We start from the raw sequence: 27,811 nt of genomic DNA on the forward strand, positions 1-27,811 counted from the left end.
CCCAACCATGATTCCGCTCTCCTTGTCCCCTTCCCACTCTCAACAGAGGCCCATATCAGAATCAGGTTTATCATCACTCACATATGTCATGATTTTTTTTGTGGCAGCAGTACAGTGCGGTACATAATATTACTATTAATACTATGCAACGTTATTAGGCACACTAGATATATATATGTACCTAAGACTTCTGCACAGTATTGTACATCAGTGCTTGTTTCCTTTATTATTTATGGGTGTTAAAGTTTTCTCCTAAGGTTACTTCTGGTAAGTGCACACTCCAAAAATTATAACACTTTGGTCACACTTAAGACTTAGAAGAGAACGAAATAGACACCAGCTGAGAGTACTGAGTTTCTTTCCAAAATAAAGTTCTTTGCCTATGCCTATGGCTACTCCTGTAATTACAACAAAATTGAAAACAAATATAAATGACTATGGCACCCTGCATACTACCTTGCGTATCATGTTTTCTTCTAAAGCATGTTACCAATCACTACTTGTAGTAATAGAAGTATTATGACTATGTGTATACAAAATCAGGGCATCTTTTTTAAACATTTCACAACTCCAAATATCCATATCTTTTGTAAGTGAGAACTCATAATTAAAAGATTCCTTGTTGACATAACTGGAGATCTGATTAGTCAAGTTTTAAATATTAAAGTCTGATTTCTTGCCTTCATAAAATGTGGATGTGGTACTTTTTGTAATATGAGACCGGCAAGTTAACAATTCAAAATTCCCTGCGCAATCAATAAAGTGCCAATAGAAGTAGGTTTGCGGTGCCACCTCTTGTGTTAAGCTAGACTATAGAAGACTGATTAATATTCACACAGGAGTTCCATTTTGGGCCATTTGTTTTTTTGTCTGATTGGTTTTCTGAAAGAAGCGGCTTCATACAGGTACCATTATAGAATTGTTATAACAGTTTCCTGAGGACTAGTCATCTGCATTTTGCATTACTTAGAATGTCTCTTCTCCAAAAATTTTGCAGTTGGTTAGGCATCCGTTTACTTTTAGACTTTAAAAAAAAGGTTAATCGTAAGGCACACAAAGAACTGGCGAGAAGGTATCTAGGCAAAAACAGTAAACTGCAAATTCAAATGCTCTATCATATCAGTTTCAGCTCAAAGAATTGAAAGCATTTTAATGTATTGCCACAGCACTCAATCAATCGATAACACTGGAGTTTTCTGAGTGTTTGTAATTTACTCATTTGGCAGCAGCTAGTACTCTGAATACCAGTTTTGTAGGTAAAGCAAAGAAGTGATGTGCGGCAAGTACACACAAAGCAAACTAGTTAGGTCAGTAACTGCCAAAGCACCTGATTAACTAGGCATGCTGGGCCTCAGCTTGACAGCACGCTGCAGTTCAAGTATGTCAACTGTCAACCTGAAGGGATCATCTGAAGGTTACTACTTCATTCAAGCTTAATGCATTGGGAATGTTTCTAGACAGGAGCCAGCTACTTTTCTGTACAGGGTCTACTAGAGAAATAACTAAGTCCTTGTATTTTGAACTATTCCAAAGCATGCACCTCAGGAGTGGCCAGCAACAGCAGCAACATATTGTACTTCCCAAATGATAACTTCGAGAGTGTAGGGTATGACAAATGCTGCAATTCACACACTTGCCAATAACTCTCAAGTTATCCAAATAGAAATAGCTATTGATCCGGCAATGCCTGTATGATATGTAATTTGGAACAGGGCATGTTACTGTGCAATAGCTGGAGATAAAAACAAGGCACACACATCATTCAAGGCAATCAAATCAGCACTACTCTTTCTGAAAAAGAATAGAGAGATGTTCCTTTTTATGTTTTATGCATTTTGATTCATTTATTTTGAATATTTCAAACGATTGCCATTTTCAAGGATTGCCAAAACTGTGGGTCATTTTTTTTTAGTGATTTCCACTTCATTTTTGCTATCTATTCTTCTTACTCTTTTATGGCTGCACTTCTTGGTGAACTACTTAATCAGCTTGGGATCAGCTCCCAAATCAATAAGCCTTGAGCTTTATGACCCATCCCCATTCCACCTGTGTCTTTTTTGATCCACCACCTATATTTGCACACGGAACAGCTGTTTGATGAAAACTTGCCAAGACATGCCTGAGTCAATCAGTTAATCGTTCAGGTAAATTAGGGTTCACAGCAACAATGTACTTAAGACACAGAAACATCAGATGCTTAAAATAATCAGTGGAACCCTTGCAATAGATCTGCAGGAGGATTACAAAATTGTAACTGCATACTCTGTAAAGTATAATACTGCTATGGTTAGATATCATATTGGATGAGATATTGCATTAAGCAATTGTACACACAGCAGTCACCTGCAATAGACTTCAAATAATGTATCATGTGTCAGGGACTCATTACCAAGCATTCCAGTGGGCCCTGCTATGGGCCTTGATATATTCAATGACATTTTTTTTAAAGTTTACCTTTGAACAACTTCCTTTGATGCATTATTGAGGAATGCAAGTCTACAAGATACATTAAAAGTAAATACATTTTATTCAATACTTTAAAGCAGGTGAAGTATATATACACAAACCAACAACAGGAATTCTGCAGATGCTGGAAATTCAAGCAACACACATAAAAGTTGCTGGTGAATGCAGCAGGCCAGGCAGCATCTCTAGGAAGAGGTGCAGTCGACGTTTCAGGCCGAGACCCTTTGTCAGGACTGTATATATATAGTTAATATAAAGAGACATATAGTCCAAATTCCAGTCTCTTTAGTGAAATTTCCCGAGGTAATAGATTGTAGGGAGACAGAACTGTTACCACTGATTTTCTGTCTAAAGCTAATGTTTTCCTTATTGAAGAAACTAGTGGAAAAGGAGAAAGAGCCTGCAGTACAATCCTAAGGCTCTGACATCTTTTTAAAGGTAAAGATAATGCTTGGTTCAGTCCTGAAATGACAATTCCAGTGCTATTTTCAAGATACTTGACTGAAATTATACAGGACATGGAAATCCTTATGGATTTCAATACCCTGTTATTGCTGAATGGGGGAAAAATGTCATTTTGTTTTAAAGTACAGTAGCTAGTTTAGTGAAGTACTGGTACCTGTAGATGATGGAAATTAACATTATCGCTTACTTGCAGCTGCAGGGAAAAAACAGCAACAGCAAAAAGGTACACACCCTGTGGAGCTGTATTTGAAACTTCTAAAACTTAATGCAACAAAACTTTCTACCACCCTTGAGGTCTATAAAATAGACCACCTACAATTACACTTTTTCTAAGAAAGGATGTATCAAGGTGAACTTCTCCATTAATCAGTTTGCCACCTCTGAATGAAATCCTTGACTAACAGTATATGTGCAAAAGCTAACAAATTTGCAACTTTTCCAAGGACAACCAGAGAAAAGTGGGAATAGCTCTGCATGCTGCATATATTGGAAGGTTCCCATGAGTGTGGGGTGTTATTGACTGCATCCAAACAACATCAAGGCCAATGAACCAGCAACCTTCATGATACAAAGAGGTTTTCACTCCATTAATGTTCAGCAGGTGCATGCAAGATTGGCATTAGGGAATCATATAGATCTATTGTCAGTTTCTTTGCAGTTTATAATTATGCCTTGAAACCATGCCAGACCTATATTCTACCCAGACCCAGCACAGATGTCAAAGGCTGGCTGCTAGGCAACAACTGCTGTCCCCTTCACACCTGGCTAAAGATACCCTTCCAACAACCACACTCTACCATCACTGAGCAGAGCACTGCGATGCTCAAACGATATTTCTACTGACAAGAGACCCGAGAATTTCCTATAACATAGCCTGGACAGAAAAGCATACTGCCTTTAAGCTTGGCCAATGGGTGTTATCTGGGGGATGTCCACTGAAAATGAAAATCACATTCATCTTATGTTACTACATTAGAAGGTGCATTTTACTTTACATATTCCCCACCTTAACCTAGACAATATGCAGAGTTTCAATGGCTTCATTCAATTACTACTGGCAGATGAATCAAGAATCCTATCATTCTTTAAGACTTTAATGCATCACTAAGAGAATATATGTGTGTATTTATGTTCTATATATATATATACACACACACACATATATATACACATACACACACACACAAATGTAAATACACATACATAAACTTATACAGTACATATACCGTATAAATCATACTTCACAGATTACTATTTTTAAATTGGCAATTTTCAACTGTAGATCATTATCCTCTTGGAAATCAAGGATTACTGAAGTGACAAGACTTGTATTCATATCTACGTCTTTTGCTAATAACTACATTGAAAATATAATTTATGGGTTTATAATTTTCTTGAAGAAAAATTTATGTCCTTTTCATTTATATATCTATGTCCCATTACCAACAGGACAAGGATTTAGAAGGCAATTCTATTTAATGTTCATGGAATCAAAAATAGTCAAATATTGCATTTTTAACAATGAATATTCAGTAGTTTGAGTTAATGCTGGTGTAATTAACAAAAGCAGTGTAGTTTGTAAAATATCTTGTAACAAGTCTGACATATCTGCATTTTCCAGCTCTGTATCAACAGTAATGGCATTTAAGGTACTGAGCACCTCAATTATGTTATAGGTTATTATAAAACAGAGCACACTGGCACTATTCACAATACTGAAACAACCTTACAGAAAATCTGCATAGCTTAAAAAGGAACATAATGCACAAACATTCAGCACATATATACAGACAAGAAAGGAGTAGCTTCTGAAATGTCATATGCAAAAGAAATCCTGCATTAACATTGTTTAAACAGATGAGGCAAAAGAGGCTGTGCAAATGCAAGTAGCAGGGTATGGTACAGCAAATAAATATCCTTAAGGAAATAACCTTCCCGGAGAAAGAAATGTGTCCCAGGTCAGTGGCACCATGGTAGGTCTGAGGCTCAGCAAGGAAGGGTAAAGTCAGGCAGAGCCATAACAACAGGAAACTTGATTATTAGGGGGATAGACAGGAGATTCTTTGGCTGTGAAAGAGACGCCAGGATGACGTGTTGCTTCCCAGGTGCCAAGGTCACAAATGTCTCAGAGTGGCTGCAGAGCATTCTCAATGGGAAGGATGAGCAGCCAAATGTAGTGCACTTTGGCACCAGAGACATAGGTAGAAAGAAGGACAAGGTCCTGTAGATTTGAGAATTGGAAGTTTGGAAAGAGGCTGAAAAGCAGGACCTTGAAGGTAGGTTTCTGCGGATTACTTCTGGTGCCACATGCTATTCAGGGCAGGAATAGAAAGAACAGGTGAAGGTGTGGCTGAGAAATGAGAGCAGTGTTTTCAGGCGCTTGGATCATTGGAATATCTTCTAGGACAGAGGCTGCTTGTACCTTAACTGGAGGGGATGAAATACCCCAGCTGAGAGTTTCATAGTGCTATTCGGAAGAGTTTAAACTAGTTTGGCAGGGGAATGGGGACAAGAGCACTAGGTCAGAAAGTGGAGGATTCAGAGGAAGGTAAAGGACATGACCAGTAAGAACAAGCACAAGCAAGGGGCAGATGGGTTAAAGTGTGTGTACTTTAATGCTGGGAGTATTATGAGTATTATATGTAAGGGTAGTGGTGCAGAAAAAAATTGTAAGAGGCACTCAAGAGGCTCTTGGTTAGGCACATGAATACAGGAAATGGAAGGCCATTGTACAGACAGAAGGCATTTGTTTAGATGGGCATATGATTACTAATTTAGTTTAGCACGACATTGTATGCCAAAGGGTCTGTTCCTGTTTGTACAGCTCCATGTTCTATGATTTCATAAGCAATACTACACATGACTGTTTGAGTCAGAGTACAAAAGTAGTGGCTGCTATCAAATGAAATACTCGAATAATTCTAAGAAACAAACTGGATATATTGAGGGTGATTCTGAAGGACACCTGCGTCAACAAATATGTGGAAGTTACCCAGACCACCTTATGAGTGTTCTTTTAATCATGTCTGTTTAAGATTTGCATGGTTTATATTTATGTATTTATTTATTTACCAGGCATATACTCTATATATACAGTATATAGATTCTGTTAAACCAAATGTGACATGTTGGATGATAATTATATTAGTGTAATATGCTTTTATAGATATATTACCTTTACTCTGCTAATGAGTGAATAAATTGACATTTTCGGCTAACTTTTCATGGAGATTTTCCCACTAATTTTGGTAAATGGAACAATTAACCCATAAATATCCTATTTGCGCTCTTAAACAAGATGAGATAAAGAGATTATTACACATAAATTATTGAAGAGGGGATGGAGAGAGAATTTTAAGAGATTTCACAGTAAAATTTAAAATCTTGAAAGCTTAAAATAAGCAGTAAAATGTAGCAGGTTTAAAGCAAGTAATAAAAGCAAAAGAACAAGTCATATATTCGGTAATGATAAACTAGAATGTATGACCTGATGTTCTTCATTTTGGTAAAGTCACGAACTACTAAGTCTCTAACCACCATCTTGGATGATTCTTAAGATTGTGAGATTCTTAACAACTGAAGGCACTACCTTAATGAAATCGACATGTCCTCTGTTGGTTCCAAATGGCTTCTGGAAACAATTTGATAATAACAATGAAAAGGAAACTGGATTTAAAAAAAAAATGAAAATTGCAAGGCTGGGGGAAGCACAGGAGTCAGTTGTACAATATGTACAACACAGAAACAAGCCCTTCAGCACAACTTGTCCATGCCATCCATGTTGTCAATCTGAGCAAGTCCCATCTTCCTAGGTTCAACTCATATTCCTCTATGCATTTTCCATCTATGTACTTGTCCAAATATCTTTTAAACATTGTAATTGTTCCCAACTCTCTTAACTTCCTCTGGCAGCTCGCTCCATATATGTCCCTCTTTGTGTGGAACAAGTTACTCCTCAGATCCTTTTTAAACATTTTCCCTCTCACCTTAACTCAGTGCCATCTAGTTTTAAGACTTCCCTATCCTGAGGAAAAAGGATGTGACCATCTATCTTCTCTACATGCCCCATGATTTTTAGATACCTCTTGTAAGGACAATTCCTATATCCAAAGAACATCTTATGCTCAGGATAAATGTCGCAGCCAGTAAGCCTTGGAAATCTCTTCAAGTCACTAATTTACGATGCAATCACGTGCTAACACTGTTCCTTTAACCAGAAATGCAAATAGCAGTAGGGCACATCAAAACCAACAAGCAAAATTGCCCAAAGTACAGCAAGGGATGTATTAAATATAACGCAATCTTATTAGTTATGTTTTGCTGTTAACAGGTGTGGAGGGCATCATCAATTCTTCAAAGGAGACCTAGTGCAAATGTAAAAATAATGTAACTATGCCCTGATTGGACTGTATAATCCACTGTAGTGCATCATAATCTGTCTTATGCTATCATGGTTCACACTATTCATCCTGCTGTCCTCATTGAGTTATTGTAAATGACAGTGTTATCTCATATTATGCCCATCACTGGTAATTTACACAATTTATTATTGTATATTGTAAGATGTGATATTCCCTTCTATCCCTTTGCAAAAGGATAATTACTTTGTTCAAGATGTTCTGGTAAATGTTTTAGTGTTTTCCATTGTTTACATTTGTTGAATTAAAAAAATGTTTTATGATAGATACCACTTCTAATATTTTAAAAGTTTCTAAACAAGGAAGACAAAAAGTGTTTTTTTTAATTGTTCCATAGCTTTTGACAGGAGGTGAGGCCCCAGCCTCAGCTCTTCTCGTAGCTGTCAGGGAATTCCAAGAGGAGGCACTTGATGACTTGCCACTTTGGTACAGGGTGCAGAAGGTCAGTGAGATAGGGCTTTCCTGCCTGGCTCAGGTTATGTGTGGACAGGCAGGAACCAAGGGCTGTGATTCCAGACAGCACAGAATGCTTAGCATGACTGTGCTTAAGGGTGGAAAATTGAAGGATAAATATTTACTGCTATTCATAAAGAAAAAAAACTGGCTATTAAGAGATTTGCTCATCTGCAAAATCTTTTATTTTATTTAGAGATACAGCATGAACAGGCCCTTCTAGCCCAACAAGCCGCATCACCCAGCAATCCACCTACTAACACAAGCCTAATCACAGGACAATATACAATGACCAGTTAACCTACCAACCAGTGCATCTTTGGGCTGTGGGAGGAAGCTGGAGCACCTGGAGGAAACTCATGCAGTCATGGGAAGAACGTACAAACTCCTTAAGGATGGCACCAGAATTGAACTCGGATGCTCTGAGCAGTAATAACATCATGCTAACTGATAGACTCATGGCGCCCTAACAGAAATTCCAGTGCACAACAATTTTTGAGTAAATCTGCCAGATATTTTTCAAATTTCTGCAGACTCATTGAGCTTTCTACTATATAGCCATAAGCACAAGCCAGCATTGTGGAAATAGCAAGGTAAAATAACACTGGTGAAACACAGCTTTCATTTGGCACAATTTCCTATCTTAATTTTACTAATGTGTTTTTGTCATAAATACCACAGGATATTTTAATTATAGCCTGTGGGTTGACAATGTAACAAAATTAGGCCCAAGAGAAGGTTAAGTGGTGTAACCACATACACAAAAATAAAACTAATGTATTTTATTTCCATGCATGTTACATAATATACGTTAGGACATTATCCACTCCAGTGAGATCCTCTGAGTAATTCCTTGACAAGATCTTTAAACTAGTAATTCAATTTTTCATTTTTCTTACAGTTTTTAGCCTGTCAAAAACCAAGCCTGGTGGAACAAATCATACATTCTAAATTCAACTCCGCCTAAGCTTAGGAAATAATTTTGCCCCCAAATTCTTCCTGCTTCTATTGAATGGCAACAGATATTCCATGCAGAAGTTCATCTAACTTTCCATTGCTTTAATTATCACTCCTTGACTCTAGATTGCAACACTAACTGCTAGCACCTGTATGGAACTCTTACTAATTTGTCATTATTTCCTATTGCTATTTATAGTAATTACAGAATGCAGTGCTAACTATTAAAGCCACAATGCTAGTTATACTAGCATATACATTTAGGGGATTATGTTAATCTTCCGTACATTCTCCATAAGATGATATTAATATAAAATAATGAAGGAGTAATTATGACATTCTATTTTCATATTAGTTATCATCTTCCTTTTATTTGGCTCCATTCTTCTAACACCATCTATCCTCAACTAATATTGAAATAAGCGTCTCTGGAATAAAGGATGGAAATTTATTTACTTTTTTTTTGTACAGGGGGTGAACCTGCAAACGAGGAGTTCAAGACTTCACAGGTAAAGACTTCTCATGAACTCGGCCCTAAACACCAAAAGTTCTCAAAGTCAAAGTTATGCATATCTGCTACACAATGTTGGATAACACTTGGAAGCAAACATTATTAATATTCTTAACTCTCAAATTTCACTGAAACACTCAATAATGATTACATCTAATGGTCTTACAGATCTTAGAGGTGAATGCCAATTGGTCCTCTAGATAACATTTTGTGGCCTTAATTGTTAAGTTGGGGACTTTGCAATATTGCTCAAAAGCCCTCATGCTTCACCCTTGACTAAAATAATCTCCATGAGCAATTATGAGGGCACAACCTGTCTGTTGCAGAACAGAGGAAAAAGAGGAAAAGGAGAAAGGGGGAGAGGGCAATAAGTAGAGGCCTTTTCAAATGCTTAGCCAGGCCACAGTATAATATCCCGAATTTTCCTAGCAGGCTACTTCGTTACCTAAGGGAACATACAGAGCAGCAGTTCATGACCAAATGCCACATGATCTTGCCTCTATTTGATTTTGAAATCTGTTGCAAATGGTCAGTGCACTATAGCATGTGACCATTGTTCCAGGTGGATGTCTGATCATCTTTCCTTGGCAACAGTGCTACTATAACCCAATCTTACCACAGGTTTACTTCCTGAGTAACAAAATACATCAATCAAGTGTTTAATCAAAGCAGCTGTAAAAGTATGAAGGAAGCTAAGTGTGGTGCAGCAAGGGACTTCATGAAGCATTCCACCACGGAGGAGGTTCAAGTCAGGGTGGTGGAAGACATTCTCTTTGCTGCACAGACACATAAAAATACTCTCTCATTCAGCATAAACTACCAACTCCACTGTCATTGCATGAGTCACCCTGGTCTTTTTTTGCAGGTCAAAACCACTGCAATTTCTATGAACATTGCTCACGGTCCCGTTGAGCTAGGTATCATCAACTACTAAAGCTTCCCATCTGAAAGACTGAATGAGAGTTTCCATCTAGATACAATGCATCTACAAGGTATGGTAAGTCATCTGACTAGCTGGAGTTATGTCTATTTCCTGACCGCAGCTCCAAATTTCATTGCATTGGAGCTGCCTTCACAACAGTAATGTCAATATTGCCACAATGCAAATGATGAGATAGATGACGGAACACCTCACCATCCAGAATAACATGTAGGTTGACCTCTCAGTAATGCACAACTCCCATTGAGATTTTTTCCAATTTGGTTTTTGGGATTCTGATGTCACCGACAAGGTGATAAATACCCTCTAAAATGAGATGAAAACTGTCAACTTAAACCACTACAGTCGTTCTGGCAAAGGTACTCCCCTAGAGTTGTTAGAGAGGGAGATTAGGTTAAGTGGTGATGACAGAATGACAGGACACTTCCAAATCAGGATGGTATACAACTTCCTATTTGACTCCTGCTCTTGTCTAACTATTTGTGGAAGAGGCAGAGGTGGTCTGGGTTAGGAATTACAGTGGATTTTCTAAATAGTACACAATGTGGTAGAGTAAATTAATGTTTAGGGTGGTGAACCGAATATTAGTCTTCTCTGCCTAGTTAGTGTAGTGCAGCCTAAATTGTTGTTAGAGCTGCACTAATCCAGCCAAGTGGACCATACTCCATGACCTCCTAAGTTGTATCACATTGGTGATGGAAAAACTCAGGCATTGCAGGTGACTCACTTGCCTCAATACACTCATATTGTAGCTTAGGCTGTTGATGGCAATGCCAGTGGATGCCATGGACAGGTAATTACTTGCCATCTGTCAGCCATGTTTGAATGCTGTTAAGGTCTTTTTGCATGCATGCGTGGTCTGCCTCGTTTGCTGAGGACCTGCCGATGGAACTACACTTTGAACGAAGATCAACACAAATAAAAGACTTAGGTTGCAATAGTGAAGTCACTATCCCTTATCTCTCATTTCTTGTCCATCAGTGTTCCCTTCATTGCAAACTGTAAAAGCCAGATCAAGCGAATCAGCAGACGCAATGTCTCTACGCCGCACCAAAACCACACAGTCATTGAAAAGTCACTCCAGAGCTTCCTTTCCCTCGTTTCCTTAACCTGGTGCAGATTTCTCCCTGAGAAAGAAGTAAATTACAGACCACCATGGAAGGTAAGTGCAAGAATCTTTGGATCTAGAGGGTCAAATCTTGGACTGGACTGCTTTGCCGGGAGTAGAGGCAGTCTGCACTATCTGGCAGATAAGCACATGTGAAGGCATTGTCAGGGTCTCTGGTGGAAATACAGATACTGTCTTGCTGTAAGGAGTAAGCAAATTCCTACTCAACTGAGCCACAGACAGCTTGCTTGTTAAGTGATGGAGGCATAGCATTGCTAAATGATGATTAGCTAATTCATGGATATTCACTGTTAATATGTGCTGACGTGGACAGAACATTATGACTGGCACTTCATAAGCATGCTGTATTCATGAATATCACACCTTAACAGCAATGATTGAAACTGGCATGCAGATTTGTACAATGACATTTCAGCACATTTCTACGTGTAAGTGAATTTCCAGGTGACTATAGCCAGTGTCACCAGCCTTTGTGAATGTATTTTACTGATGAAGGCATTTATTCATGGGCTAGCAAGCTCGATGTTCAGATGACTGCACAAACACAAGCAGTTTGGTGGCAATAGTATGAAGGCTGCATTTACACAACTATCAGTGGATACCCGTGTTGCTGCACGGCAGATTGTAGCAAGAAACACATTTATGCACCACCCTCCGAGAGACATCCTGCAGGCCAGATCCAGCGGGGGTATGACTGGCATCCCACACCAACCTACTCATTCCATCGAAACCATTAGATGAGTTCCACAGTCTTAGCATTGCCTTTAACTAAAAAAATGGTACAGTTTCACTTCAAAGCCTATCAACTTGCTGAATCTAAAAAAAAATGCAACAAACAGAAATTGATGCTTACTTGTATTGTCAGCCTGAGTAGAACAAGTTTTATCAGTTTTTAAGTAGTGTAAACAGCTTATGTAAGGGGAAATGTAGCAAGGCTTGACCTGCGATCTCTCATGGCATGGGGTCTATTCATATCCAAGACACAAGTAATCACAGCATATTTGGTGCAGAATAAGCCTCTACTTGGTCTGAAAGTGCTTGAATAAAACCAGACAGGTGAAAAGGAACTTATACATCTATATACAAAAAAAAATCCCCACTGAATGAAACTGATTTCAGAAAACAGGAAATATGATAATGAAAACAGAGGCTGAGCAGAATGCACACTGTCTTCATGTTTCCTCCACAGCCAGTAACAATAGGGGGTCATGTGACACACCATCCCATCATTCAGTCATTAATAGTTGTGCTGGAGTAATTACACTTACGGTTCTTTTGCCTCGGGCAAACTTTTGAAATAAGATAGTTGAAATTATGATACCACTGATAAATATTAATAAGTGAACTTTTAATTTTTGCCACAGTATTCCAAATGCGAAACAACCAGCTAATGCTCCAGTGACTTACAATGCGTTTGCCTTGGGGCTTTAATGCTTTCTGCACTTAAAAAGTTTTAAAGAAATTAAATTTTAATATCTAATTAGTGAACGAGTCATTGTGCAGTGAGCAAGAGGTCTGGGTATTGTGGACTTCGCAGACTGAAAGCATTTGTTGATCTTACCTGTAAAGCAGCATTAAGTGGTGATCCATACGCAAGGCTGGTCTGTATATTTTTTATAATAGATGGATTGCTGTATAAGAAAAAAAGATAATATTCACAATTCACCATGAGGAAATAGATGACATAAAGCAGATGTTAGCCTGTTTGGCTCCATGCTACTAACAGCAAAAAAATCACTTTTAAATTGGTCTCAATTGAGGAACACCTGTAACTGACTCTGGCTTCTTTTTACACTGATTTATTTGAAGACTGTTACATGTAAGCTTTTTGGGGTTCTTTAATTGCATGATTTAAAACCAATTTTAAAGTTTTTTTTAAAAAGGGAACTACAAAGTGTATTAATTTATATTATTTGGACAATATTCTGCAAATCAAGTTATCTCTATATATCTTTGCTATAGACACAGAACAAAATCCTATTTAATCACCATATAATCTGATTGAAAGTAAGCTGTCAATGTGAAGCAGCATTATATTCAAATGCATACAAGACAAAGTAAAAGGAGCTGAGGTATGCAATTTTATTAGGATGTCCTACTGATAATATTCAATACATTGTACAGATCTTGCAACTATCCAAAAAGTTTGGAGATGATGGATTATAAATTATTATGTCTTAAGTTTTAAGATGCTGGATGCTTTTTTTTATTACGTTTAAAGGATACAAGATGGAGCCCCCTTATTATCTCAGCCTCTTTGGCAACCAAATTAATAAGATTAAGGAGGGTATTATATTAACCAGACATAAAAGTGAAATGAGAATAGTTATATTGAAAATGAGAAAGGATATGCTAAAAATGAGAAAGAATACTGCAAGAAACAGTTATTAAACAGGTGAGCCATTGCAAGAGAAGATGACTGGCAGGAAATAAATTCAATTTAAATGATATTTTGATGTACGCAGGAAAGGGATAATAAAGATTAGCATGACAAATTGAGGAGGGCAGTGGCAGTTGAGGCTCAGAATTTATATTTAGACTATTATCATTGCATAAAAGTAAAACTTTGCAATTTTAGCTGGAAGGTACAGTAAGGGTACATACATAAGTATATTTCCTATGATTCTGATCCGTTGCTGATTTTTTACCACATTTCAAGGATATTATTCCTTGTAACATACCACATGTCAATATAAAATTTACTACTTCTAAAATGAAAATGTAAATATGTAATTGTTCTACAGTTGTTTACAGAATTAATTTTATGAATGTGCCGATTTTTCTATAAAAGATAAAAAGTCCCCTTAATTATTTTAATGATAAACTGCATTTGCACCCTTTGCATCCAGATGTTGCTCTTTTTATAGAAACCAATAGAAATTTGGCAAGACCTACATAACTAATCATAAATCTAAATCAGACATTTAGCTGCACAGGAAAAGGGAGACAGGTAGAAAAAAATATAGGAAATGCTCAGCAGGTCAGTGCACACCTGTAGGAAAAGGAACAGATAACACTTTGGGTCAATTTGAAAGAAGAGTTCTTTTGCTTAGAAAACAGTAGATGTGGAATTAGGGTTATTCCTTCCTATAAATGCTGTTTGACCTGCTGAGTTCTTCAAGTATTTTTTGTGTGTTCATCTGAAATTAGGCATATTATAAATGGGTGAAGAATATTTCTTATCAGCATCTTTGTTGGAGGTGGTAAGGTTTTCAAGTAATTGTCATAATGGAATTTGATAGCTTTGAAGTCTCAAGAGTAAAGTGCTCCAAAACTTAGCAGAATGGGTAAGCTGCTTCATATTTCAAAGATCTAGGATGAGTGAATTACATGTGGCCTGGTAGCAAAGATCTTCGTGAACATAATCTGTTTACCTGGACCCTAAAGATTTGTTTTGCATCTGTATTAATATCTAACATCAGCCACAATAAACAAATCAGGGATTCATTTAGGACCTTGCCTGACTGGTACATCGTATCATTTATCTATTACCAAAAGACCAGCATATTAGTTTGTTTAATATGATGAATAAGGATAAAAAATTATGGTAATAAGGTGGCTCCATTCAAGTCTGAAATAATTGGTTTAGCAGGCCAAATAGTGGTATTTGGAAATTAAAAATAACCTTTCTTGTTGAAATACGTAACGGAGCAGAGTATTTTTTCCACTGTTGAAATGGAGTCATTGTGTATCAAAGATTTTCGAGTATTAAAGAAGAGGTTCAGGTTGCCATCTTATTCAAATATTATTGTCAAGTTTTTATCATCAGCCCTGTACTTATTTATAATAGTCTTGTTTTTTAGATTTTTTTTTTATTTTGCTCTCTGTTTGCATTACTTGATTTTTATATATTTCTTATGTCATTTATAGTTTTTTTTTAAAAAAACCTTATGCATTGCAATGTACTGCTACCGCAAAACAACAAATTTTATGACATACGTCGGTGATATTAAACTTGATTCTGATACTACTACTAAATGCTGACCTATTTGGGACCAAGACAGGATGCCTGCATAATCAAACAATGGCATTTAGTTCTGAGTTAGCCAATGATACTTTTTTCTCTCCCACAACCTTTCAGCTATAATGTATTTGCATTGGCCTCAGAGCCATTTTGTTTTTAATGTGATCATAATCAACTGCTAAATTATACTTGAATTATTTTAACTTCTTCAAAATGTGGGCTGAGGACCGAGAGTGGTAAATGGATAAATTGATTAAACTGCTTTTTCTCTGAGCTCAAGTGGAATTAGTGTTGAAAATTAGCACAATATATTAACTTTCACATTTGATGTGTAATTTTTCATATATTGGAAACACTTTGATTCATTTTTTTGTGACTGATGTTTGTAACCAATTGAAGTATTCGTGAAGTATATTGCTCATGATACTGCATTTTTGACTTGCTTCATCTGATGATTTCATGAGTAATCATTTAGTACGACTTTTCTATATGACTGTAAAATCAATGGCTGGGTAGCTTCTATGTCGATGTTCAGACATAAAGATTGCACAGTTCTAATTTTTTCATGTGTAATCACAATGTAAATAATAATGAGGAATATTTCACCTGAACCTTTTCTGTAATTATTTTAGAGATGATTTAAAATAAAGGTCTGTTGTAGCAACATTGTATTTTGAATAAAATGGATTTTTGTCAGTACAAGGATTCACACTTTTAATTCAACAAATGTTATAACACAGAGTCATTGTAACATAAAATACTAATTCTCAGGGCAATCTGACAGATGGTAACCATGCAATGCAAAGCAGAAGCAAAAAAGTAGCAAGCAAAAGCTCTTACTGTGCAAATTGTTCATCAAAGCTTTCATCAGGGTAGTATTTTCGAGGACGGCCTCGTTGAATATGGCGACCACGTTTAAATTCTTCATCATCAACAGTCCAAAAGGACCCAAACTCATCCTCTACTCTGATAAAGCACTTATGCAGTGACAAATTGGTGCGTATGGCACCCTGGGATTATAGCAGCAGTCAAGCAGATGCGATGGAAAGACAAACAAGGGCAATGGGATTTGGGAGAGAACAAAAATCACACAAAAGGGTTGGGTAAGGAAAAGGAGAAAAAAAATGAAATAAGCAAATGATTTGTGGGGTTAATATGTGTAGCCTGCAAGCAGAAGCATATGATGCAGAACACTAGGCAAGCAGATGGAAAGGACATGGGGTGGGCACCATGGCAAACACAGACTGGAAAACAAGGGGAAAGGACCCTATGACAAAGCACTTGCTTTCAATGCCCCACATTTTCCTAGACAGCAAGAATATAACCAAGCAATACCCTTCCCTCCATTACCTGCAAGCAGCCATTAGCTGTAAGTTACACTACAGGGGAGCTAGCTATGCTAGGAGGTTTAAGCAATTAAATATGGTGGACATACCCACTGATCTTTTGTGGCCTTCGCTTTTGGAATTCTATTTCGTCCACTGTCCATACTGCCCCTTTAACATTTTCTACTCGAACAAAACACTTGTGAAGACTAAGATTATGGCGCACTGCATTCTATAGTAAGTACAAAGAAGAAAACATTTAATATTGTATCTAAAAGAAAGGAAGTATATATTATAAGTGTTGCCACGGCCATAATGAAGAATCATAAAATTCAAGCTTGCTGACAGTGTTTGCATTGACAGGTTCTTCTGAAGCTACTGAATGCCATCCATTAGATTGTGGTCAGTTCGTTAAAGCAGTTTGTAGAAAAGAACATAGATGTGGCACTTTTGATCAGGTTTAGTTAAGATTGCTGATGCCACTGTAATGCTGTCCTTAATGCTATAGCACACAACAAGCACTCCAACTGGAATTCACATTAAATTCGTAAGAATGACAGTGCACAAGACAGTAGCATTTTCCGTGTTGTCTTCAATGACTGGCATTATGAACCAGCATACAAGGGGAATCAGAATAAATGTTCAAACATATTCTAATTATTTACAGGTCACAATATGCATCATTGTTCTTATATGGGACAATAAAAAGGATGAATGTACTGAAAACATCTGTAAGGGGTAATAAAAGGTGCATAGATTTCAGTTAGCAAGAATCAGACAGTTTGAAGCATTGTTCCAACAATGCATCTTAAATCCAATTTTAAACAAGTCCCTTTTATTATTATATTACCCCTACCAAATATGACATGTTTGCAAATGTTTCACTACTGATTACCATTTAGAGCTGAATTGAAGATTCCTGCTTGTTCTCGCAGTGGAAAGCACATCTGGTCAAACTTTACCTCAGCAACCTTCATTTAAGGGCACTTTTCTACCATTTAACTAGACTAGATTTAAGACATGCTCATAAAGATCAAAAAACAATTGGCACCTATTATTTCAAATGCTGATTGTAAAGATAAAACACTGCCAAATATTCACAAATCTAATACTAATTCAACTAGTGTGTGCATTATAAGAATAAAAGATTGAAAAATATATTTGCCAAAAAGGAAGTACTTTGCACTTTTCATTTTGGCAATCTGATTGTCATTTAGACTTAAATCCGAATTAAAAGAGCTAAAGGCAATTAGTTTTAATTTATTGGTTGAGAACAACAACAGCATTACCCATTTTGAATAGCACCAGAAGTGAAGACTCTTACGGAGTCAGAATCCTTTAGTAAGGCCAAATCCAGCCTTAACAAAATAGTATGAATATAGTAAACAGACATTGCCTCTGACTTGTCAGTACCATTTGAAGCTTCTGCCCTACAGCATCATGTTTAAAGAAAAGTCAAGGATCACAAGTTATTACTAAAGGCATATATATATTTGCTTTTCATATGCTATTTATATGCACACTGGTTATTCATAAATAGATGGAAGATACTTTCATACATACCAATTCTGTGTTTCTACAATGCTGCATGCTGCCATGCAGGACTGAGTCACAGTAGGGAAGATGAATGCTCATCACTAAAATGTGCCCCATGGAAGGACTGTCAGCAGTTGGTGGAGCATTCTGTTAAAGAGTTGAATGAATCTACTGAGCTGGTACTTGTCAAAGTCACAGCTGTAGATCTGACACATTGACGATGGACTAAATCTGCCATGCCGTTTAAATAACGTGTATGAATTTTTGAGAATCTTTAGATGAGAAAAGACTCACTTTTACACAAGCAAAAAATAGCACTTCAAAATGGGAAAGGAATAAGAAACAAGCAACAAATTGGTAATGCTGAATACATTAATATAGATAATACTGAGGAATAGCTCCACGCCAATTTTAATTATTAAGGTCAGGGGTGTATTTATATCCATCCTTTCTTCAGTGACAAGTTGTTGTACAATGAATTTGAAAATTTGTGAGGATCAAGTAAACATCTAATAGATTGATTACAAAAGAAGGACTTTAATGACAGTCAGCAATATCTGAAGAATAGATCTGTGGTGAAGGAGAGGGAGTGGGTGCTAGATATTGGCAAGAATAAATATGCTACACAAAAAAAAACAGAGCTTTTGCTCTCAGTGAAATTTGGGTAAATATTTTTTCAAATAGGTATAATTTTCTCAGCTTTTAAAAAAAAATCTAGCTTTTTATTCTATCATGTTCCTAGGCACAACTTTGATATTACATTGAAGAATTAAAATATCTTAAGCACGTGAGGTGGTGTTTCTGAATTGATTTGCTTTGTAAAGTAGAACACAGCAAAAACTTTTCAGCCCTTGAAAACAAAATAGAAATTCACTCTTCTCCTATATTAAGAAAAATCAATTTGAGCTTATCTATTTTAACAAAACCTATTTGATTCTTCCATTATTTGAACCAACAAATCTAACTACAATTTTGATTACTGTAAAACATGTACAATTGGCTTTTCATAAAATAGGAAGAAATATTTTGATATTGTATACTTGAGTTTTTTAAAATGTTAATGTTAAAATTCATTATCCACTGTACAAGACAATCATCTTCCTGGCATCTGTAAGTAAAATACACATTTTGGGCCTAACATATATCAGAATTTCCAGTAGAATAGGAACTATTTAGAATGTATTACAGTTTTGTATTCTTACATGTCTAATTTTGTATGTTATTTAAATAACTGAACTTTGCTTTGATAACATTGTATCAGCAAATGCAAATTGGGCTGCAAATGTTTACCTAGACTATAAGTTCTTCAAAGATCTAAAGTATTATGTGAATATTTATACAGTAGATAGTCAAAAAGACTTGGATATATGTGAGGACCGTGTTTTAAATTATTATTTTGTAGTTGATTTGGTTACCAACGTTCATTGCCTGGAGTCGTACATAAGAATGACAATCTGAAGATGAATTGAATACAAGTATATTGAAGTGTGATTAACCTGAGTTTTGTTTGCTATATCGGCAAATGAGCAACTTAGTCATTATGGTAAAACCAACAAACCGGGCTGTTCACCAACCAGAACATTGGTGAAAAACACCAGATAACAATGGCCTGTAGCTACTAAAGGGGAGTCTCATTGTTGGTACTGGCTGATATAGTACAAGTACATCTGAAAGCTGAGAAAAGCTAAGAAAAGCAGTTCGCTGTTCATAGATATTTCATTCAGGGCCTTAGAAAGAGGGAGAAAAAAAAGATTATAGTTTGCAAAGAACTAAAAGGCCTAGCAAAGAGATATATGCTACCAAGAAGTGTAATTGAAGAGCTGAGAGTCTGCAGAAAATGGAAGCAGTTTAAAAAAAACATATTCAAAAGGATGTAAACATCAATGGCAACAAAAGCATCTATTTCCCATCACTAGTCAGTCCTGAGAGGATGAAGTTGATCTGCTTTACTATAGTCTCTGCATTGAGAAGTCTCCCGCAGTGCTGTTTGTAGGAAACTCCACATATCTCTTTTTTAAAACAAGAGAGCTATGAAGGAACATCATGTTGTGTCAGAGTTGGAGGGATATTCCAGGATCCTGTTGTCCTTGTCCATTTACCAGAAGCCAGTTGAAGGCGGCTTGGCAGGTTGCACAGTACATCTTTTAGATACTGCATACTACAGCCGTGAAGTGCTGGTAGCAGAGGAAGTGAGTGTTTAAAATGGTGGTAGAGATGCCAGTCAAGAAGGTTGTCATGGATGCCATCAAGCTTCTTGAGTTCTGGATGGTGTCAAACTTCTCGAGTTCAGATGATGCACAGAAGAGGTGATGGGATGGTCATGTCAGTGCTTTCAGGGTGTACAAATCTTCAGTCCCATTAGGAAGAGAAAATTTCTTCTCCTACCTCTCCACAGCTGTCTGCCAGCCACAAGCCAGTCCGCACTACTGCGATCTAAACTGAAATGCTATAATAATTACTGAAATACCAAAACTGGACAAGACCACTGCAACCTCCACTGGTTCAGGTGGCACAATTTCTCCCAGAATACCATGGACAGATATGGACTTCTTCTAGGAATGATACTTGTGCCTTCTGTTTCCTTCTCCCAAGCAGCATGTTCTGCACTCACTCAGTCATATTGTATTGTAAAGGGGATAGATCCTAATCCATTCATGACTAGTAGTAAGTAGTTTGTGAAGAAGTCTTGAATTGAGAATTGAAGTCTTTTATCATTGCTCACCATTAACTTTTGAAGCTTGAAGTTTAGAAAGCACCAAACATATAAAAGTATATCATGATGATCTCTTTGAAATACTTGCTAAGAGGGAGAAGGGTGGGAGGTGACACATTGTGTTTTCCAATGCCCAAAGTATTCAACCATGAAATGTTAAAAGAAAAATGACAGTTGAATCACTTAGCTGCAAAATGACAGTAGTGCCATCAAATCAGCAACCTCTGTGCTGCCTTTATCCACTTCGTTTCTCTACATCTGGTGCATGTTCAGAACACGGCTTGCAGTGCAATTCAGCAGCAACTGTGTGCTTACTGGAGGTGACATTTTGGAGCTTTAAAGGCACCCTGAGTGCTCACAAAATCACACCAATTTCTCAATAAAATTCTTTTATGAGAGCAAGATGAGAAGGATTTTATCTACAGGTACAGTAAAACCAATGTGTGCTGTCGGGATCTTGAGCACAGACAGACCAGGTGCCAAAAAAGATATTTTCATGATTTTCCAAGAGTTGTTAGTATAACACTTCCACAGCTACTCACAATTATGCATTCAAAGTTGTAGCATGTGAGACCAGATGGGATCTGTGGTCTTTGATCCAGGGCAGCAAAAGATGTCTGTGCCAAGCAAGGCAAAATTTATTTGAGAAGCTCAGGCACGAGTATATGGCGCAGAGCACTACGCTTAATCTGCAGAGGGCAGGAGTTGGAGCACTGACTTTGCCATACGTTGTGTGCTTAATACATGACTGGGACTGACTTAGAGATTAATGGCACACTGTAAACCTTAATTGGTTTCAGGTGTTCAAAACTAATTTTGATTAGGGATAAAAGACCTTTGTAAACTATCTTCAGCTCTTTCAAGGGATATGAAGAAGAAAAGCAAGTCAAGAAAGAAACTGTCTCGGAGGCCGAGGTCAGAGCATCTTTCAAGAGGGTGAACCCCCGCAAAGCATCAGGACCCTGATGGTGTGCCTAGCAGGGCACTGAAAACCTGTGCCAACCAACTGGCTGGAGTGTTCAAGGTTATCTTCGATCTCTTACTGTTGCAGTTGGAGGCTCCCACCTGCTTCAAAAGGTGCAAAATCATGCAGGTACCCAAGAAGAGTAGGGTAAGCCGCCACAATGATCATCTCCCAGTAGCACTTACATGTACTGTGATGAAGTGCTTTGAGAGGTTGGTCAAAGCTAGAATTAACTCCTGCCTGAACAAGGACCTGGACCTGCTGCAATCCCTGAAAGTTGCCTCACAGGTGGATAGGGTAGTTAAGAATGCTTATGGGGTGTTAGCTTTCATAAGTCGAGGGATAGAGTTTAAGAGTCGCGATGTAATGATGCAGCTCTATAAAACTCTGGTTAGGCCACACTTGGAGTACTGTGTCCAGTTCTAGACATCTCACTATAGGAAGGATGTGGAAGCATTGGAAAGGGTACAGAGGAGATTTACCAGGATGCTGCCTGGTTTCGAGAGTATGCATTATGATCAGAGATTAAGGGAGCTAGGGCTTTACTCTTTGGAGAGAAGGAGGATGAGAGGAGACATGATAGAGGTGTACAAGATAATAAGAGGAACAGATAGAGTGGATAGCCAGCGCCTCTTCCCCAGGGCACAACTGCTCAATACAAGAGGACATGGCTTTAAGGTAAGGGGTGGGAAGTTCAAGGGGGATATTAGAGGAAGGTTGTTTTACTCAGAGAGTGGTTGGTGCATGGAATACATTGCCTGAGTCAGTGGTGGAGGCAGATACACTAGTGAAGTTTAAGAGACTACTAGACAGGTATATGGAGGAATTTAAGGTGGGGGCTTATATGGGAGGCAGGGTTTGAGGGTCGGCACAACACTGTGGGCCGAAGGGCCTGTACTGTGCTGTACTATTCTATGTTCTATAATTTACCTAGCGGCACAATGGGTCTACAGAGGACACAGGCTTGCTGACTCTCCACTCAGCCTTGCGCCACCTGGGGAACAGCAATGCCTACATCAGGCTGCTGTTTATCGATTACAGTTTAGTGTTTAACACCATCATCCTCTCAGCATTAATCAACAAAGCTTCTAAACCTGGGCCTTTGTATCTATCCCTTTGCAACAGGATCCTTGACTTCCTCATCAGCACACCACAGTCTGTGCAGATACATCTCCTTGCGAAGAATCAACACAGGCATACCCACAAGGATGCATATACTTATGTCACTACTCTACTCTCTCTACACTAATGAACGCGTGGCTATACACAAGCTTGTACGCTATGTATGAATTTGCCAATGACACGATTGCTGGTGTTGATGAGGTGGTGTATAGGAGTGGAATTGATCAATTGATTGAGTGGTACTGCAATAACAGCCTTTCATTCAATGTCAGTAAGACCAAAGAATTGATTGTGGACTTCATGAAGAGGAAAGTCGGGAGAACACAGAGCAGTTCTCATCAAGGGGTCAGCAGTGGAAGGGTGAACAGTTTCAGGTTCCTGAGTAAACATCTCTGAAGATCTATCCTAAGTCTAGCATATTGATGCATTTATGAAGAAGGCATGCCAGTGGGATATATTTCATTCAGAGTTTGAGGAACTTTTGTATTTCAAAGACTTGCAAATTTCTACAGATGTACCATGGGGAGCATTCTGACTGGTTTAATCACTGTCTGGTATGGAGGAATCAATGCACAGGATAGGAAAACTCTACAGAGGTTTGCAAACTCAGCCAGCTCCATCATGGGCACTAGCCTCCTCACCATTGAGGACATCTTCAAAAGGTGATGACTCAAGAAAGCAGCATCCATTATGAAGGACACTCACTGTCCAGGCCATGCCCTCTTCACAGTACTACCATCATGGAGGTGGTACAGGAGCCTGAAGATGCATACTTTAATGTTTTAAGAAATGCTTCTTCCCCTCCTCCATCAAATTTCTGAAAAGTCTATGAATCCATTAACACTACCTCACTCTTTTTCTCTTTTATTATTTTAAATAAATCATTGTAATTTATATTTTAATGTATGGTACTGCACTGCTGCTGCAAAACAAATTTCATGACGCTGTATGTCAGTAATATTAAAACTGATTCTAATTCAAGATGGAACAATGGAGTGATTGCAACTTAAGACTAGAGTGAACCTCTGTTTAAAATACATAGAAGGGACCAATAGAGAAAGAGGAAATAAAGTAAAAAAATACATGCTATACAAATATGCCAGAGGCATACAATGAAGGAGAGTATCAAAAAAGAGTAAACAGAGAGCAAAAGAATCAAAGATTGATGGACAGATGGAAGACAAAATTATGAAGTATGGGGCAATATGTGACAGTCTCTTCTAAAAACTCCAGGAACATGTCACTCATGCACACTTAAAAGACACTGTTGTAATTTCAAAAATTTGAAATATATAGAATCTATGAATTGTGGGCTGATTCAAGATTTGCAAAACCACAAAGTACACATAAAACTACTGGCCTTGATGGTTCAGGCTTAACTGTTAAGGATAGTCAACCTTCCAATAACCAACACTAGTGAGTCAATATCAATCATTCGTCGTCACCAGAGGTGCACCGTGGAGCCAGTGTAATCACCAGCACTGCCACAGGAAGACACAGCAGTTGTGCGTATTGTATTATTTTATATTTGGATCTTTCATCAAACAATAGACATACTGGAGGCTTTTATTCCATTTCCATTAAGTTCTGTGTGGCCAAACAATACTCAACAACATTGATAATAAGTTCTGTAATGTGTAGCTTCAGTATGGATTAGAATTTAAATTAAGGTTGTGCAATTACGCTGATTTGTGCATTGTAACAAATAGCAAGATTGCTTAATGTAGTACTTCTGATAGATTTCATAGAATAACTTTGCTCTGTCTTGAATTTGCAATGCTGGTGTGGAAATATTTCATTTATAGTGCTAATTTTATCAACCTTAGCCACTAATCAGTGTTGTGCTCAGTGAGAGAAGTAAGTGAAAGCTTCATCTACGTAAACAAAGAGTATGTTCTGTACTGATGTATAAAGCTCTCTTTATTCTACATATTCCAGATGAGCAAAGCTCAAAGTAACTTATCAAATTACATATACATCATGATATACAACCCTGAGATTCATTTCCTTGTGGGCATTCACAATAGAATTGATGAAAGACCGCCCCCAATAGGATGGACATCAACCAATGTGCAAAAACCAAACAGTACAAATACAAAATGAGAAATAAATAAATATACAATAAAAATTGAGAAAATCAGTTGTAGAGTCAGCTCCAGCACTTGTAGCATGTAGAAATTATAAAATGAGGGGACATGAAGAATACAGGGACAGAGGCTGTAGCTTCTGTTTGCATTGCAAGGCAAACAGTCATTCTTTCACCTAATTAGTGGATTGTGTCTGCACATTTACAGCACACTTACTTCAAATGACAGCATGATTATTTAGTGTTATGTCCTAGCAGTGTTGTGTGTTTATATAGTACAATAAAGACACAGAAAACACCCATTGCAATTATTTTCTTGATGTTATATAGTGCAAAGGAGTTGAATTACGAGCTTTCACCTAAGTGCTCAATACCTGAGAGTTTCTCACAAACACCCTAAAGTCAGATGCAATGTCTTGTTTACTTTTAACTAGAGAATCACTGCAAATCTACAAGAAACTGATCAAGAAATGTTTCATTTCTAATTATAATTATTTACCTTCCACGTTGCTGCATTGCGTCTGAAGTAGGCAAACATTCGTGTAAACCAGTTATATATTTCATTTAGTGTTAGCTGCTTTTCTGGAGATTCAAGAATTGCCTGAGATAAAACACAATGTGTGTTATGGTAACTGCAGATGCTTCTTTTAAGAAGATTTTATTAACTTAAATATATACAAGATTCACTAATCTACACTTACCTTATTTCAACATAAAGTGTATTTTAAAGAAAAAAAAATGCAAATTATAATATTCAACAACCTTGAATTTTAAATTCTGTTAAAAGCATAACGTAGCTACAGCAAGATGCACAATACTTGGAAGCCCTTTAATATTTTGGGCTTATCCTACTTCACATTGTTCACCAAGTTACAGATTAAGTTTTGAAAAGTTTATGTTCAGAACTAGAAAGCATTTGAATATGAGAGGATGCTTTAAAAAGCGAATTGTACTCACCTGCCTTATTAATGATGCATATGTAAAAGGAGGTCTAACATCTGCATTTTTATAGAATTCTTGATTTTGAGCAATGTCTGTAAATAGACATAATATGTTAATGTACAGAAGTATATGGTTTTAAAAGTACACTTTAATGATTATTATACAGGAGAAATTGATATTAAAAGAAATATTTCAACAGGTTCTCCCAGCATTTTGATCAAGTAATAAAGGGGGTCAATGAGGGAAACGCAGTGGATGTAGTACATATGGATTTTCTGGAATTGCTTGATAAGGCGTCACGTAATAAGCTTTTCACCACAATTCATGGTAATGAATAATATGTTTTATTAAATCAATTATTGTATGGATTTTTAAAAGTTGACAAAGAGGCAGGACTATAATAGTAGTAATGACAGGTTGTTTTTTGGACTGGAGGGAGGTGAACACTGGAGTTTTTTCAGGAACCAGGACCACCCACTGCTTTTGTTAATATATTAGTGATATAGAGTTCAGCGTACAATGCACAATATTCAAATGAGCAAATGACACAAAACTTGAAAACTTTAATAATAGACTTTAAGGAAATATAAACTGAATGTATAATTTGTGGACAGGGTGTAGAAGAGAATTGCCAAAAATGAATCCAGAGATGTGGGACTTCATATGTATATAGGCTGGAGAAGATATCCTTGGAGGAGAGGAGGCTTGCAAGGAAGTCTGTCAGAAGTACTTAAAATCTTGAAGGATATAGATGGGGAAGATAGAGTGAGATTGTTACCAATGAGAAATTAAGAATGAAATGCCAAAGAATGAAGAAAACTGGCAAAAGAATCAAAAGTTTCACAATAAAAATATTTCTAACAGAATGGCTGGAGTCTCGAATGCAGTGCCTGAGCTAAGAATAGAGGCAGATTCAATGGTAGTATTCAAAGGGAGTTAGCTAAGCATCAACTGGAAAGAATATGGAAGGCTTTGTGAGACAGGATAGAACTAGTTGGATTGGTTTTCTATAGGGCAAGTATAAACTCAATGGGCTGCATGACTTCCCTGTGATTCTGCGAAAATGAAAATATATATAATGAATATGCAGTATTTATATTTTGATAGCTGCAGGAACAAAAGAACTTACCTGAGGAGATTGGCACATTGTACTTGTCTGGGTACCGCCTGCGAATGGGTCCCATGCTATGCATGCTGGTCGGGGTAATTACAGAGGGTCCCTGTGTAACAGGGGTAATAGGGGCCGTTGGCGTTGTAGGAGTGTGAGGTAAGCTCTGCGGAGAAGCTTCAGATGCAGTCTTTGACAACGTGACATTCGATACCAGGTTCAGCTACAAAGAAAGTTTTTGGAAAAGATTTGGGTAATGGTGGGGGGAGAAAAAAACAGGAGAAAGGGGAAAGCTTTAACAGACTTGACAAATAACAGTGTGGTTCACACCTACCACTGCGCTGCCACTAATAAGCTACAGAGGAAGCAGACAATCTCAGCTAATTAAAAGATGAAATTGTATTGAAAGGATTCTAATTAGGTGGTGCTTATGGAGGTGATCTAATGATTAAACACTGCATCAAACTGACCCCATCATCAGCCTATAGTGACACAAGATGTCGGAAGAATTTTAAAAATCAAAACAGTAATTTTTTTTGAGGGGGAGGCAGTGATATTAGCAATAATAGCTATGAGGTAAACTAATTAAACGGAGCTCTGAAGCCAGAGTGGCTGAAAGCAGCTGTTCTGTTCTTGCTTGCAGCTGCAACTGTTCCAAATAAGCTACAAATCTCAACAGAGGCACTCCAGTCAACTGAAAAATTTCTCACTG

General features: G+C 37.4%; 1 protein-coding gene across 13 annotated transcripts in view; it reads right to left on the reverse strand.

The window, feature by feature from the left end:
- The window catches only part of foxp1b (forkhead box P1b), a 559,907-nt gene that overhangs the window by 14,498 nt on the left and 517,598 nt on the right, over window positions 1-27,811 (reverse strand). For all 13 annotated transcript variants that reach the window (XM_072280576.1, XM_072280573.1, XM_072280566.1 and 10 more), the window contains 5 exons: window positions 27,121-27,322; window positions 26,007-26,083; window positions 25,549-25,650; window positions 16,739-16,860; window positions 12,901-12,970 (listed from right to left, as the gene is read on the reverse strand). In XM_072280576.1, the coding sequence (XP_072136677.1) occupies window positions 12,901-12,970; window positions 16,739-16,860; window positions 25,549-25,650; window positions 26,007-26,083; window positions 27,121-27,322 (573 nt within the window). The remainder of the gene's footprint in view (window positions 1-12,900; window positions 12,971-16,738; window positions 16,861-25,548; window positions 25,651-26,006; window positions 26,084-27,120; window positions 27,323-27,811) is intronic.

Source organism: Mobula birostris, chromosome 16 (genome assembly GCF_030028105.1).
Source record: "Mobula birostris isolate sMobBir1 chromosome 16, sMobBir1.hap1, whole genome shotgun sequence".
In the NCBI taxonomy this organism is placed as follows: Eukaryota; Metazoa; Chordata; class Chondrichthyes; order Myliobatiformes; family Myliobatidae; genus Mobula; species Mobula birostris.